This window comes from Rhopilema esculentum, chromosome 12 (genome assembly GCF_057945365.1).
Source record: "Rhopilema esculentum isolate cy_ngs chromosome 12, ASM5794536v1, whole genome shotgun sequence".
NCBI lineage: Eukaryota > Metazoa > Cnidaria > Scyphozoa > Rhizostomeae > Rhizostomatidae > Rhopilema > Rhopilema esculentum.
This window is the reverse complement of record NC_142826.1, coordinates 10742076-10758353: the sequence shown is the minus strand read 5'-3', so window position 1 is coordinate 10758353 and position 16278 is coordinate 10742076. Positions and strand designations below refer to the sequence as shown.

The window sequence follows — 16278 nt, the reverse complement described above, 5'->3', positions numbered from 1 at the left end:
AAAATGAAAATGTTTCATAGAGTGTTGAATCAGAAAATTATCTATGAAAATAATTAAGTCATGTGAAAGCTTGATGTTTATCTTTCATTTGTCATCCCTCATCAATAAAGACACTTTGAGGTGACTTTTTGATTGCTTCATTAGTTCTGAATGTTTTGTGCCTGCTATACCTGTCACCTAAATGAAGGGTCTAGAAGAAAACCTTGCTGATTTGAATTTATAGAAATGTCTTTTCTATATCTATAGAATGAAAATGTCATACTTATCCAAAGAGATTTTTCTTCAATTCTGTGTTTCTGATTGTTTCTTGAAAGATGATCAATCTACTGTTCAGGCAATTCAATTCAGGCTATCAATTATTTGATTTTTGTAGATTCAAATAGTCTCAAAAAAAAAAACTGTGAGCTATGGGTGCAACATTGTCTAGCAGAGCTGAACTTACTTCTGCAAATCCAAAAGATGGTGGGAAAATTGAATTTTCACCTCACAATGAAGCTCTGCTGAATAATATCCTGCATTACGTGGAAACTCTTACAACTGAGCATCAAAAGGAAGCACAGGTTGTTTTTAAACAACCATTTCAATGGTCAACAGGCATCAGACCCGCTGATATAGAAAACCACATTTCTGCTAAATCATATGAAACAAGGTACAGCTTATGGTATTTTGGTTTTATAGTTAACTCTCTCTTTATTTTACCAGATACCCCTAATTATTTTATGCAGATACCTCTAATGCTTTCTGCAGCAATTTACCAGCTCTATCCAAATGAATTCACTGTGGTGGCTGACTTCCTTGTATAGGTAGGTGTCCACCTCATAAAATGGTATGCGTAGAGAGAGTAAACTGCATTTGACAATATAAACTCACCCTTTCATATTACAGAATATTTTTGTTTAAATTCTGAATCATCAATAACTCAGTGGCAGTGTTCTCATATCTCTAGTTGGCTTTTTAAATGTAATTCTAATTTTTGTCTGTCAAATATATTAGGGATCCTAGCTAAATTCACAGGAAACTAAGAAACTTTCACTTCCGATATTTTGAAGCCAGGAATAAGACCTTTATGTAAAAGGAATTTAACTAAATATGCTTATTTTTCAGTAATGAATTGATAAAATCTGAAGCAAATAACAATGGCGAGCCTCACCTATCTATAAAAAAGGTTTGTAATTGTTTTCCTTCATTCAATCTTGCTATAGGATTTGCAAATATGCTACTTTTAAAGGGTTTTATCTCTTGTAAGAATCTTATGATCATAGCATATGCAATGTTATTCTTGTAGTTACTAGAACTTGAATCAATGCATGGTTTTAACCAATTAAATTTTAGACACAAAATGAGTGGATCACCAAAGTATATACTTTTGAGCAAATGGGAAATCTTTTGAATTTTGCTGGGGAGAAGAAGCTGGAGGAAATACGTGCTTGCCTTGAAGGTACTGCTTGTTTATGCACCTGTTTGATGTTAATGCAATGGTATCTCAACCTGCTGAAATAATACGAATAAGAATAATATGATATCTCGACCTACTTTCGAACCACACGATTTAAGTGGGTGAAGTAAAATAATGGCTGTTTCCTAAGTATATCCTTATTGCTCGCATTTTTTGGAGATATTTGTAATTAGACATTAAAATATGACAATAAAAGCACAAGAAAAAATATTTATTGCTTTTTGTAGGAGGTCTCCGAGGTTAATTTGACATGCGAAAGAATTTGCAACAAAAATGTTCCTCTAAAGTTCATAATATATTGCATTAGTCTATCAAAATTTTTTAATCGACACCGCTTTCTGCCAACTTTGATTTGCTAATTTGATTTCCATTCTAGCAAATCGTGACCCTATGGCGCTGATAATGGGGCCTGCGTTTGCGAAGGTCGATAACAATGATGATGCCCTTTTGAAGGCCCATGAAATGGTTTCAAAAGCCCGAGCAGATGGGTCTGAAGACACTGCTGAAATAGAAGACCGTTTCCGGCTGCTCCTACTTATAAATCAGTTTGATATAAAATTGCTTCATTCGTCACTTAAAGATATCGCCAAGTAAGTAACTCTTGTTGATAAGCTCTGCCATTTGCGTCTGGGTTTTTCCTCTCATGCCACTGCTTTGAAGCGTTTGTATTTTCAATGTACAATGGCTTTACATGTATTTGAGCTTTAAGCTTCGCCTCTGACATTAAGAAAACATTCTCGCACTTACTGGAAACTAGAAAAACATTAATTGAATGTTTTTTTTTAGATTTTAATAGCGTGATAACAAATCATGGTGAACATTTCTTATCATTGTCCAATCTTTAGGTTTTCCCTTGTGAGTCACGTAATGTTTTATTTGATTTTAGAGACGTTAGAGTGAACCCTGCTTCTGTCGAGGTGAGCTTTATCCATCTGCTTCTGCACTTCCTTTAAACTATTTTGATACATTTTTAACTTGTTCTGACAATTGACCGAATTTGCCAATAACTCTCCGAATTGTCAAATAATTATCCGATAATTCTCTGAATTCACCGACAATGCTCTGGTCTCTCAGATCATTCTCAGATCAGATAATGCTCCGATTGTTGCAATCTACACAGTAGATGATTTATAAGAAATTGGAAGTCAATGAGACAATTCATTCTTTTAAAAAAAGTGAGAGATTTTTACGAAAATAAAAGGATTTTTAGAGACTTCCAGATAAAGCAATAAAGTGTCTACCAAATGTGCACGAAGTATCTATGGAGTTATTTCTATAATGCCTCGTTAGAAGTAAAGTGCTGCTTGAATTGAACTCTCTGAAAATTAGTCATATGAATGCAATCATAAATAGCGATAATGAAATGATCTTCATAGAGTGACTTCAACCTCATCAAAGGTTTTTCTGGATCAGAGACTGACCATGCTGTGGAGCACATCGACTGGATGTTATGTAAGTCTGGATTTTTTTGTTACTCTACGGTTAAAAGGAAGAATTAAATACAGTCAGATTTCATGATGGTTGCACTGCACAATATTTCAAATCCCTGATCATTTTACTAATTTTGAGCAATAGTGTCTCCTTTATTATTAAGCCAATTTTTGATAATTTTTAAGGTAAATAAATTGTTTACCTTAAAGTTATTTCTCAACAATACTGCCATTGCCTGTCCAAGATTATAGAAACCCGTTTTATGTGTGCAAGAAGGAAGAACCGCAGGATAGGCTGTCCGCCGGATTCTGTGAATCTTGCAATAAGTGTTGTTACGAAAGATGATGAAGCCCTGTTTGCCGGGGCGAAATATTAGTATATTCCTTAAATTTAACTTATTTTGAATATTTTATCTCGTGACATTGGATTCTCGTCGTCGTATTGCTTTGTTCCTATAAACCCGTTTTAACCTGGTTAAAACATCTATCATAAACCATCACTTTTACTTGCAAAGCCTTTCCTCAAGCCAGCTAATCAACACCTCTTTTTTCAACTGACTGTGTTTTGCGTCCATTTTGACTAGCATTCAACAAAGTCATTCTAGGCCTTGCATAGAATATATGCTCGATATCGTGTAGGCAGAGTTGTACACGCTATTTGATGTATAGAGCAGGACGGCTGTAGGCTGCTACTCCAGGTTTCACACTTAATGCAATCATTTTACATGACGTTCTGAATGTAATGTTTAACTGCGGGTTTTTAGACCTAAAAGTGACTTTTTGGAAAATTTCTTGCTTTATCCAGTAAACATAGCCTTAAACCGTAATTTGCCAGTATGATTTCTAACATATTTTCATCCATACATTGACACTTTTAACAGCATACGTATTTACCAATGGTTGTCGTGCTCCTCCCTGGCGTCAAGTTCACGGTGATATTGCATATATCGAAGTGAAGACCAAAGAACAGGAGGTCTTCCCTTTAACAGCATCCACTTCTGGCTACTACGTCAATAAGGGAATGAAGAAAGACGGCGAAATAGATTATACGAGGGAAAGCGACGTTTTTCCAAATCTTATTCAACTTCTAAAGGCAAAGAGCTCTCATTTCGCTGACGTCATCAACAGCAAGGTAGATACCTGTTTCATACTTGAACTGTTTTGATTTCGGTCCTGCAAATATGACAAGCTTTTATCATAATTAGCAGTTTGGCTTGCAAATTCAAACCTCATAGGCGCCATTTTTTCAAATCAATTTCATCGCAACTTAAAAGTAAGACATGACCTAGTATTCAAGCCTGCTTTTTCTCTGGTTTAATTATTAAGCAACGGTATTATCTCTTATTGCAAGATAAAAGATGAGCCGTTTGTCCCTTTTTTTTAATGCGATAGAATCAAATCTCTTTATTATGCAATTATGAAATGTTTCATTCTGAAATCTTTTCTTCAAAATAAGATTGGCAAGCTACATCACTCCCTTTTAAATAGTGCTAATTAACTGTTAATTTCTAACTAGAAATCTATATTTTTTATTATTTTGTTGATGCATTTATTTTTTAAACCCTACTGCAATGCGTTAAGAAAAATATTTTTACAGGAATTTCGTCATTACGCCGAAGAAAAGCCGGAAGAACAGTCTGGGGCTGTCACGGTTTCTGAAAAGCAGCAGACAATCGACAAAGAAGACACAGGCAGGGCAAAAAGCCCTGGTGAAGCTGTAAATGCTCAGGGGTAAGAATTATTGTGTAAATAAAGAAAAGGTCACGGTAGCAGGCTGCTCAACGGACTCCAATGAGTTCTTACGGCGAAAAATCGATAGAAATGTAGCAAATAAGAAACACCGCAATGCGCCGAGAATAAACAACAATAACTACACGTAAATTTGTGAAGGCTAATATTTCACCCCGGTATATGGGGCTTCATCAGTAAGAATTATTGCTACATCATGTTTTTAGACCTGTGTTTTCTTTGGTTGGCTAATCTTTTTTCTATTTAGCGATAATTTATTTGCGCGTGACTGTTTACCCCACACGAGAATAACAAATATTTGCACATAGCAAAGATTTTAGGGCTAAGTATTATTATCGATGACCTCAAAGGGAAAATAGATTTCATGAAATGCTGTCTTTGATGCTGAATAAACTATTTAATAGTCACTTTGAACGCCAAGTTAAGAACAGTTTGATTGTGATATTTTGACAAATGCCTTTGAATGCTTTCATTTGCCATATGCCTGTTTTGACTTTTCTTTCTTATAATGAATATTCTTTTAAGAGCATAACTAATGTTTATTCAAAGCAGGAAAGACAAAAGAAGGAATGCAAAGGCGCAACAGAGCAAGAAGGATTCAAAACAGAAAAGTTTTAAAGAACCTTCTCAGAAGTGGAAGCAATTAAATCTGGTTGTTGAAGCTGATGATTCTAAACCCAGGTAAGATTTTATTGAAATTATTTACCATTTAGCCAGTCAATGACTTTAAAAAAAATTCATTCTAAAATATTCTCTATTCTTAAAATGGCTGTTCTTTTCATAAACTGTGCCCTTAGAGATGAAGCCAAGTCATGTTTGAACCATCCTGTCCTATAACGTGTGACACAAGCACTTTATTGGCACTTTTATGATAATCAGCTGTGTACAGGGCTGTCTGAGGAGTTTTTGGAACGCTGTTTATGTGTAGCTCTTGAATATTTGTTATTTTGTGATAAAATTGGTATTTTCACTTTGAAAAATGAGCCATCGTAATCGCAAACATCATTATGTTGTATTCTTGAATAAAGTTATTGAACGTTTCAGTCATATCACTTCTTTGGGGGAGGAGGTGGATGGGGGGGGGGGGGGGGGGTTAGTAGAATCAATGGTGAACCGTTATGCTTTTTATTCCAGTTATGGCTCGTAGAAATCTTACCATTAGAAATATTTTCATTTTACGCTTCTTGAATTAAAAACACTGTTAATTTAATGGAACAATGTTAGACTGAAATTTTTACTCAAGACTCATTACAACTTTGCAATCATAGAAACCCATTTAAAATCATATTAAATATTTTATTTTCCTTTTGAAAAGCAGAGGGGAGTCACGTGATAAGGCAGATAGGGACAGTGACAGACAATCGCAGGCAAAAGTAAAACAATATGGCAGAGCAACGCAGTAAGTATTATTGCTTATTCTTAGTCAATTATCTCGACTTCCTTCTTTCTGTAGCCAGTCTTTTTCTAAAACTTTCTCACCGCACATTGAAAATTTGAAAATGAATGCACTACTTCCACCTCTCTGTCCTTTTTTAGTTAGACTTTGTACTCAATACCCTTTCTTTTTGTGCTAACTACTGATTCAAGTGCTATCATGCCAATCTGCTTCGTTCAATCAGAACATTTTTACATGTTTTGGCTCAAAGCAAGTTAGCAGCATCAAACATTTTCAAACAAATACCGTCAAATTTTACAATACTTTTATGAGGAATTCGAGAATAATCATACATCGTTAAACAGCGTCTTGCCAATTTCTGATGATATTTGACGGGAGATGAATGCTTCATCAGTCTTATTCCCCTCAAGATAAATCCTTCACAGAACCACGGGTTATTCAAGAGCAATTTTTGCATCTGGTTTGATAACCATTATCGCCCTAATCCGAAGGAAAAGTACATAAAGACACTGTCAATGAACATGTGGATTGATGGTGGATTAAATAAATATTCCCTCTACACAACCCAGGATGAATTCAACGTATCAACGTGTGGCAAAGAGTAACACTAGTGTACCTGTTCTAGAGCTCTAGTCTTTGTTGACAAACTAGGTGAAGAGCCCTGCCTGCACGTGTTGAGAGCGTGTTCAAATCTCTCTGCAGTTTTCGTTTTTACATTTGTATTTTATAACACATGTAACAAATGTATTTGACAGCGAACTATTTGGTGGTGTTTTATCGCGTAGACTTCGCTTTAGTCAATTTGTTTTGCAAGAGAATGAACTCTCGATATAGAAAGATGATTTGTAGCACCTATCCTATAAATTTTATTCGCCAAATCCTAGCTCTTTAGACGATTTATTTCAGGTATTTCCCTAAGTCACACCCTTTCTCTATCATGGGTTTGAGAGAACTACCTTTTGAAGATCTTTTGTACAGGGTCAGTATTTGTGCAAACTAGGAGTTGTAAAGTATTTTGTGAAAATTTACATTTAGTTGATTTTATCGTTCTTGTCGTGGTTGCATACCTTATCTGTAAAATAGAAATATTGCAAATGCATGGGCTTTTTAGAGGAGCAAAGGTTAATCCCTAATTTAATTCCAATGTCCCAAGCTAGCTCAAACTATGCTGGTTGAAGCTAGGATGGTCTATTCAAACGCTCCATTTACAGCACTTTTTGTTCAACGGCGATATCTCTTTATTTTAGTGAAAGCATAATGAAAGATTTCAGTGAGAGCTCCTCTGAAAGTGAAGAAGAAGAAGAATCGCAAGACAGAAGACAGGTATGAATAAAGAGAATATAGCCTCGATTGGCAGCAATGGTATTTTCTGATAAACAACACTGAGTAACAGTTGTCTAGACTTCTGAAAGGACCGTACTTTGCTAACTTGCTCTAAAGTACATGAAGTTTCTTTTAAGCATTGGCAGCTATCTAAAACTGGAGTCAGGACAGTATCTTGTTTATAAAGATATTTCGCTGTAGATTGAAGTTATAGTTCTCTCTTAGCAAGAAAAAGTCTATTCAATTATTAAATTTTTTTAAATGTTTATGCAACAGAAATTTTTTTTAGGAGTCAAACGCTGACTTGCCCTCTGAATATTGGCAAATACAGAAGCTGGTCAAATATTTGAAGGTACATATGATTCAAACTTTTCTTATTAAAAGTAGTTATTGCTAAATCTTTAAAAATGATTGAATCATGGCAATGAAATTCAACAAAATCTCTTTATTCGTGAATATGGATTGATTCCAAAATTATTTAATTTGCTATTTTCATGTTTTATACAGGATATTCGATTCGGTAACTTAGGTTAAGGTTTCGAATTTTTTTAAAGGGTGGAAATCAAACAGCGACGATTATTGCCTTGTGTGCAATGCGGGACTTTAATCTGGCGCAGGAGACTTGTCAGTTGGCCATTCGGGATGTTGGTGGCCTTGAAGTGCTTATTAATCTTCTGGAGACGAATGAAATCAAGTGTAAGGTGAGTCATGTGGCCTAGAACAGTCGTTTCTATTTTCAAAATCTCAATATATTTTATAAAAAAGCTTTTGAATTCCATCTTCTACTCATCTTCTTTTATTTACAGATTGGTGCTTTAAAAATTTTAAAAGAAATTTCAAAGAATACCCAGATCCGAAAGGCCATTGCGGACCTCGGTGGATTGCAAACTATGGTGAAGATTCTTCAATCCAACAACAAGGAGTTAAAGTGCCTTGCTGCCGAAACGATTGCAAATGTTGCAAAATTCAGACGAGCACGAAGAACTGTCCGTAAATATGGTGGAATCCACAAATTGGTGGGTTTCTTAGACGTTATTTGTTGCTGCTTTGCTTCATCTTTTTGTGAATCTTGTTTTCCACACCCCCACTGTATTTTCTAAAGCTTATAACACGCATTGAATAGGCTTTTCGTGAATTGTCAGTGTATTCAAAATGTCTTAATGTTCAAAGGCCGAGATACAACTTTTTGTTGGGGAGGGGGGGGGAATGGAGCAGCCCTGATAAATAAGTGTAACAACAACCATAGTTTACAAAAAAAGTATTTTACATATGATGGTCAAGTTTTTTTGGGGGCAAGGCTCCCTTGGCCCCCCTGGTGTCTCGGTCCTTGTTAATGTTCTTGATGCATGTTGTCGATGCATTACATACCACTGTTTTCCTCTCTAGGTGGCATTACTTGACTGTGGTACCGTGTCAGCTGCCACTGAAATTGACATTAGCGTTGCACGTGCTGGGGCAATGGCATTGTGGAGCTGCAGCAAGAGTACAAAAAACAAGAATGCCATCAGAAAGGCAGGAGGCATACCTTTGCTTGCTAAGCTTCTGAAATCCAGCAATGAAAGCATGCTCATCCCTGTTGTTGGTACTTTGCAGGAATGTGCAACTGAGGTTAATGCTCTTTCTTGATTTGTTCGTAGGCTTTTCGAGTACATTCTTTCGTTTGTTCATGCAGATCCAGTTATAAGCCAACTTGTTTTTAGAGTTTTATTGTTTAGTTCATGATATGGTTTTAAGGTACTTTTAAAATCGCAAAAAAAGTTTTCCAGAAGCTATGCCAATCATATCTTTACAACTTTGTTATTTTTATGAGAGTTGTGCTTTTTGATAAAAATTACTGCAAAGTAGCAAAATTCAAGTTACTCAAAATGTTTATGCAACTTTCGTTACGTACATGGTATTGAAAATAAGCTTCAATTTAACTTGATAAAGTGAAGAGATAGGTTTCAACAGTTTTTCTTTACGAATTCATTTACACTTCAAAAATATATTTTTTTCACAAAGGAAAGCTACCGACTTGCCATTCGGACAGAGGGCATGATTGAAGATCTTGTGCTTAATTTAAACAGCAACGATCAGGAGCTGCAAAGACACTGTGCTAGTGCAATATTCAAGGTGCAGTATCCACTAACTGTATAGTTTACTTGGGATTCAAGGGTGTATTTCAAGGCATCTGTTCATAGCTCAGCTACAGCTTGAGAGAGGGCCAGCTTTTTCAACGACCTTCTTTTCATGTAATTTGAAACCAATTTTCTAAAGACGGTTGGCATCGTTACTTAGCATCGGCACGTATTTTAAGTAAGAACATCATTTGCGAAGTTTACGGTTTTTTGTTTTGACGGTAAAATTTTTTGGTTTCAAATGAATAAACAAACATGAATAACACTTGCTACATTTTCCAGCTAGGGGGATTTTGTTTCACCAGTCGAATGTTTTGTTTACGTTTTGGCCGTTCAGTCAAGTCAATCAAAGACAGCCGTTCGTAGGTCGATTCGTTTGATAGCGGTACCAGCAGCCTAAAGCACCATCTTGTGGAAGGCTCATCTTAAAAAACTTAGGACTATAGACTTTATCTGACATCTTAAGTTAACAGTCATTCAATATTTTATCATCATGTTTCCAGTGTGCCGAAGACGCTGAAACTCGAGATCTTGTTCGCGAATATGGTGGCTTGGATCCGTTAGTTTCCCTGTTGGCTAATTCCGAGAACAAGGACTTGTTAGCTGCAGCTACGGGGGCGATTTGGAAATGTGCAATCAGCGAAGAGAACGTGTTGCGTTTCCAAGAACTGAAAGCAATTGAACAGTTGGTGACATTGCTCAACGATCAGCCTGAAGAGGTATATTGTCTTCGATGTGGTGCAATCTCATGCAATTTAAAATGCACAATAACGCTCAAATCTCAAAAACTTAGGAAGAACTAGAACCTTTTTTCCTAAAAAGGGCTTTTCTTGTTTGAGAGGAACTAATTCAATGTTTATAAAATAGGTATTTCTTTGAGTTTTTCAAAGTAGCTTGTTTATGTTATTGTTTGTTTCGTTTGTTTTCGCTACTTTTCAAGGGTATTTTCTTAAAATTTGACTGTTATTTTCTTCTGATATAAAGGTGCTGATAAATGTAGTTGGAGCGCTTGGAGAATGTGCAAAAATTTCGGCTAATAGAACGTCGATTAGAAAAGCTGGAGGAATATCTCCAATGGTGAATCTGTTGACTGGCACAAACCAACAGCTACTGGTCAATGTTACGAGAGCAGTAGGCGAAGGTGCCAAAGAGCCAGACAACATGGCGTGAGTCAAACGCATTCCGTTTAGCTTTCTTCAATTTGTTTCTTCAGATTTCCTATCCGAATACAGAAAACACTCGTTGCAAGAATATATTTGACCAAAGCGGTGAATTTACACCTCATTGTATTTGACACGCATGTTAGACACGTGGCTATACAGAATGCTACATATCCTTAGGGATGTTTCAATTTTACTATTTCCTGCCAATAATATCCCAAATGAAAGACATAGATGAATCTCCCTGTTAAAGTAAATAGCGGTGGCTCTCATTTTGGCGAATTGGCTTTGGAAATCTTTTACAACACAACCAACGTTATTTGATGGCGTATCATAAATGTGCCGTATGTCGTATTTGATAAAACTTTTTTGGAAAACATATAAAGAGATTGACTTCACAATCATGTTGCTATTTTTATTTTTTGTTTCTCTACAGAATAATTGATCGCCTTGATGGTGTTCGCCTTCTATGGTCACTTCTAAAGTCATCAAATCCACAGGTAACTTAACCTAAAGTCATAGAGATCAAATCGTGTAATCATCTACCTTTCTTGCAAGGCAATGTTTTGAATGTGTCTAGACTGCTTGACTGGTCTACATTCTATGTTCATGCTTCCTTGCTGAAGTACGAATTCCTTTGAACAGCCGAAGTATTTGCGTGCTTCTGTTAATTCACTTCAATATCCTGTCTCCAAAACTATTGGGTTTATATTAACTCCTTTGGTAGCTAGACTGGCAATAATAATTTTCCAATGCGTATAAATTTTCGGTGATGCTCATGCCATTAACGAATCCATTTTGTTTACAACAGGTTCAAGCTAGTGCAGCATGGGCCATTTGTCCATGTATTGAAAATGCGAAGGTGAGTGAACCCATCTGCTAATCCGATCCTTTAACACGCCGCGATTTCCAATAACGATCAAATAACGTTTTTTAATCTTTGTGAAGGCTGTATTTAAAATTTTTAAGGCTCAACCTATTTTTTAAAAATCAAACAAAACAATGAGATCTAGGAAATTAGAAGGGAAGACTGAAGTTTTTCAAAACCACTTTCTAATGGTTTTGAACGAGCTGCAGAATGTGTAAATGTAATTTTTCCAAACACTTGGTGCTAATGACTATGACATCACAGTTCTGCGTCAAATGGGCTTCTTTGAAAGTGGGTCTGTCTCATACTTGTATTCTAAGGGTATTTTTTATGAATTTAACCAAGTGGCTCAAAACAGGGGTCCCATTTTATTAAGGTTCATTATTTCATTAGCATCAGAGATAAAGGTTCTCTTTTTCTGCACAAGCAGAAGAATACGTGATTTAGATAAAATAATTAAAGACAATGACATAATCGGCTGAAATAATATAATAAGGAATGAGTTGAGCGTTGGGTTGTTTTTCTTTTGCTGTCTTGTTTTGCTCTCATATCATGTCAGCTGATATGACAACCGAATCGTTCCTTAAAAGAAAGCTATGTCATAGAAATTGCGTCAATCATTCTCCAGTTTAAAGTTTCCCAGTTGCTTCGGATTAGCATACCAAGTATTATTAATATTTTTCACATATTTCCCATGTTTTCTGTCATTTCTAACTTGAGTATGTCAGTTTTGCTGTAACGAGACACCATTTTTTCAGATCAGTCAGTCCAATAATTTGTGGCCACGATTGTAGTTCAATTTTTCACTATGAAATGTATGACTTAGCACTGACAAGTGAACATTATAGTAACCTATATCGCTGGCATATCGTGAAAATTATATCACAACTTTCATGTCATGTACTGTCTATTAATTCCCATATGTATAATATTTACTGCACTATACCCAACAGTTAAAATAGCTATTTGAACTGAAACTTCGATTTTCAATTTTTGGATTCAAAAACTGCTTTCCTTTCGACCACTTCGTCGAAAAGGTAAATTCATTAGCCGAAATTAGGTTCTTTTTGTAAAATGAAATTAGCTTGAATCAAATCAACATGAATTTTGAATTTAATTGCTCCAATCAGAATTTTACCCATTAAAGGTTAAGTTGAGGGATAAACAGCTATTGTCATTAAATATAGATTTGCCTGTCAGTCCAAGCAAATGAAGTTCTGCATTTACGAGCATGCGTATATCTCCGTTTCGGACGGAAATTTTGGTGATTGCGAAAAATTTATTTCTCCTGATGAGAAATTCAACTTTTGGAAGGTGCAAGAACATGAATACAGTTACAAAAACAGACCGGCTGTATCATTCGAGTTTGGAAATATTTTCAAAATATTGCTGATCTGTTTCAGATTATTTTTGAAGCGATAACAAAACAAAATGTGATGTTCAATAAAAGCTCAGCCTACTTTCTTTATCAGTGAAGATCTCATTTTGGCTCTAAATCTTTCATTTGCCCTTCTTTACATGACTGGTTTATCATTAATTTTTCTTGTTGTGTCTGCGCGAAACTATAAACGCACTGACGATTGAGCTTCCCTTGCTTGATACAATTTGAATTTGCCGCTGCTCAGACTCTTTCTGCGCATGCTTGTAAGTAAATTCTTGGTCGCGGGCCTTGTTTTGGACTTATCTTAGTTCATCTACCCAACATGCTTTCATTGGCGCACTTGAATAAGCGTTTAAGACTCCAACCAGTTAACATTTGATACTTGCCTTGTTTAGGATGCGGGCGAGATGGTTCGCTCCTTTGTTGGGGGCCTTGAACTCATTGTGAGTCTGCTGAAGTCAGAAGATAAGGAGGTATGATATAATTTTTGTGACAAATATTGTTTTCAGGAAGTCTTTACCTTTCTTATGCATAATGATTGCTGCTGTCGAAAACACCTCGAAACGCTCTTTGTAGCCTGATAACCAGCCCATTTTTCCAAAGAGCTGGCCATCCATAATCCCATATTTTCAGCGTGGGAACCACCTTGACACACCCTGTTTATATACCAAGCTCATGAAATTATATCTGCTTTATCAATCGATCTCGATTTTTTCTTTTGATAAAGACCTTATCCTGAAACAGGGCTCTTTTTAGACATAAGTCACTTTTTCTAAAAGCAAAGGCATTTTGTCCTAAAGAAACAGGACCTTGTTCTTACGAAAGTGCACTCTATTAAGATTTAATACATGTTTAATACACGTGTACATGTATTTAATACATGTTTAATACACGTCTAAAATAATCATGTTATATGTAAAATTAAAAATTGTGTTTTTGTGTGTTGGCATATATCTCTATGATATTAAACTTGTTTCTTTTCAGGTTCTCGCAAGTGTTTGTGCTGCAATTGCAAACATTGCAAAAGACGAAGAGAACCTTGCTGTCATCACTGATCATGGTGTTGTGCCAATGCTTGCTCGGCTTACTAACACCGTGAGTAGTCGAATTGCTTCTTTGCTCTTTATTTTAATCTTACAGCAAAGACATTGGAGCTCTCTTTGCACAGCGTTGGTCCTTAAAGTAAGTCAATGTACTTGAAAATGTGCTATGCTGTACAGAAATGAGAACGCATGCATTCTATTATCTTGTCGTATCAACGAACAAAGGAAGAGCAAGCCAATTCGCAGTTTTTATTTTAAAAATTCAGTCAAATGGTATTGCTTAAAAATGTCACCAGTTCCCCGTTGTCAGCGAACTTAGCGTTTTTCTGCGCCGTACATCATAAACAATGCGCGTACAAGGAATCACGCGAATAGTGATGGCGTGCTTGTAATGTGCCGCAAATAGTTGAAATTCTATGGTAATTGCCGATGTTGAAACTTCTGTGATAAGTGTGTTTATAGATGCTTACACCCGTTGCATATATTTCTCTAATCTACATTTCACAGCAGCCGCTTTTTGAAAACGCTTCATGGCCATATCAAGCTCTTTGTTCGCAGATAATCATTGCCTTGCAGATGCATTTCAGATGCCTTCTAGATGCCCTGCAGATACCTTGCAGATGCCTTGCAGATAATAATATCCCTGTTTTGTTCTTTGCGTTTTGCTTAATCGGATATTTCGCATCTTTTTTCTTTACTATCAAAATACAGTTCCAAATGTGCACTTTTCTCTGCGTTGTGCACGTTTGGGCGGATGGAATCACAGAAAGACCGTTTGGGTGATTCCATATAACAAAAAGTCTTGGCGCAGTTATCAATTTCAAATGCAAAATTATTAAAGATATTTTATCATAATTGAACAGTTATCAAGAAAGAAGGAATAATAAGCATATTGAAATTGTACTTTATTTAATCATTTTTTGGTAATTTCCTTGCTTTCGGGATTTTTGACATTGCAACAGACACTGCGTAGAAAAGACTTCGTTTAGTGCAATTTTTTCCAACAAAAATATCGTCTAAACTTCAACCCTAAATAAAAAACCCTACCTACGCTAAATTAACCAATGACAATTGCTAAAAATCTCTGTAACGCACATTTGAGATGATAAGGAACGGACATCGCGTATTGTCTACTGGTAATAACATAACTTTCTGAGGTTGTTTTCAGCTTTCGCGAATCTAAGATCAAACTAAATTAAATTACCATCCAACAGTTTATAACTAAAAACATTTAACTTCATCAGTTCTGCACCATAAACTTTTCATCACGTTGAAACCTCAGCTAAGTCTGGTTCTGAGTCAAGAAAATGTTAAGAATGCGGTCTGTTATTTGTTAAGTGCAACATGTAACTAACTTAGACTGCTAGATAATATACATAAACACATGTTATACATATACATAAACTACAGTTAGTGCCTTTTAATATTTACCTTGACCCAATATATTGAAACAAAACTGGAAATAGTATTACGTTTAAATAATCTAACACTTTTTCCGACATTATTGTTGCCAGAACTAACACAAAACTCTGCACCGTTACTCGAATGAATTTTGCTACCTGGTCCCCATCCTAAGGACACTATCTATCTTCTATGTAACTGTTCCTTTTCTCCTATTATTTTTTCCTTCATATCTAGTTGAATTGTTTTCCTTGTAATTAGCATTCAATTCGGACGCAACCATCTTAAATCTCTGTTCAGTCCTTTGTTTTCCGTCGTGTTACAAAAGCAAATCCCAGATTCTTTTATAACTTCCTGACTTCATTCTCTCCTAACTGCTGGTTGATTTTCTTCCGTTTGTTTCATTTTTGCTACCATGGTACCAGTTGATTAATCCATTTGTTTACATAGGTTCAGTGTTGTTTTCGATAATTAGATGATTCAAAGTGATTTTATTTTAGGCTGCATAATTGTATTCTTATAGCCAGCACGCTTCTGTCTTTGCTAGCTTCCTCAGCATGCTTTAAGAATGCATTGCTTCTGCGCGTGCAATGTTTTATGTTTCATCAATAAGTGACCTGGTATTTGAAAGCAATCTTGTTTTGATGGATTACAACAAAGTGACTATCTTGTGAAAATAGGCAAACAGGATTAGAGAGGCCTGTGGTGCATGTCCGCTTTTAAAAAACGTATTCTCATTTAACAACGATTCGCAATCAATGCTTCCGCCCGGGAAACTGATATGCCCGAAGTATTTGACGTTGCACTGGTTTTGGCTTGGTATTCAGCAGTAAATGGTATGCCAGCACCTCAATGCAAGTTCTGCCTGCATGTGTCAGAGTCGTGTTTCCGTATCTTTGTCGGCTGTTAGCAAGTTATTTTTGAATAATACGTCGTATAACCGTCCTATCTATA

At 35.9% G+C, this 16278-nt stretch overlaps 1 protein-coding gene across 4 annotated transcripts in view; it reads left to right on the top strand.

The window, feature by feature from the left end:
• LOC135681190 (outer dynein arm-docking complex subunit 2) overlaps nt 1–16278 on the top strand; it is a 29285-nt gene that overhangs the window by 2351 nt on the left and 10656 nt on the right. The window contains exons 2-23 of one of the 4 annotated variants that reach the window (XM_065195520.2): nt 374–649; nt 1105–1165; nt 1333–1438; nt 1833–2046; nt 2343–2373; nt 2833–2908; nt 3768–4018; nt 4484–4617; nt 5188–5316; nt 5954–6034; nt 7279–7354; nt 7644–7706; nt 7909–8055; nt 8161–8370; nt 8741–8962; nt 9356–9466; nt 9975–10190; nt 10456–10637; nt 11068–11131; nt 11443–11493; nt 13276–13353; nt 13865–13975. In XM_065195520.2, coding sequence (XP_065051592.2) covers nt 408–649; nt 1105–1165; nt 1333–1438; nt 1833–2046; nt 2343–2373; nt 2833–2908; nt 3768–4018; nt 4484–4617; nt 5188–5316; nt 5954–6034; nt 7279–7354; nt 7644–7706; nt 7909–8055; nt 8161–8370; nt 8741–8962; nt 9356–9466; nt 9975–10190; nt 10456–10637; nt 11068–11131; nt 11443–11493; nt 13276–13353; nt 13865–13975 — 2856 coding nt within the window. In that variant the 5' untranslated portion in view covers nt 374–407. Of the gene's footprint in view, nt 1–373; nt 650–1104; nt 1166–1332; nt 1439–1832; nt 2047–2342; nt 2374–2832; nt 2909–3767; nt 4019–4483; nt 4618–5184; nt 5317–5950; nt 6035–7278; nt 7355–7643; nt 7707–7908; nt 8056–8160; nt 8371–8740; nt 8963–9355; nt 9467–9974; nt 10191–10455; nt 10638–11067; nt 11132–11442; nt 11494–13275; nt 13354–13864; nt 13976–16278 lie in introns of all 4 variants that reach the window. The other 3 variants (XM_065195517.2, XM_065195518.2, XM_065195516.2) reach the window with 3 other exon arrangements.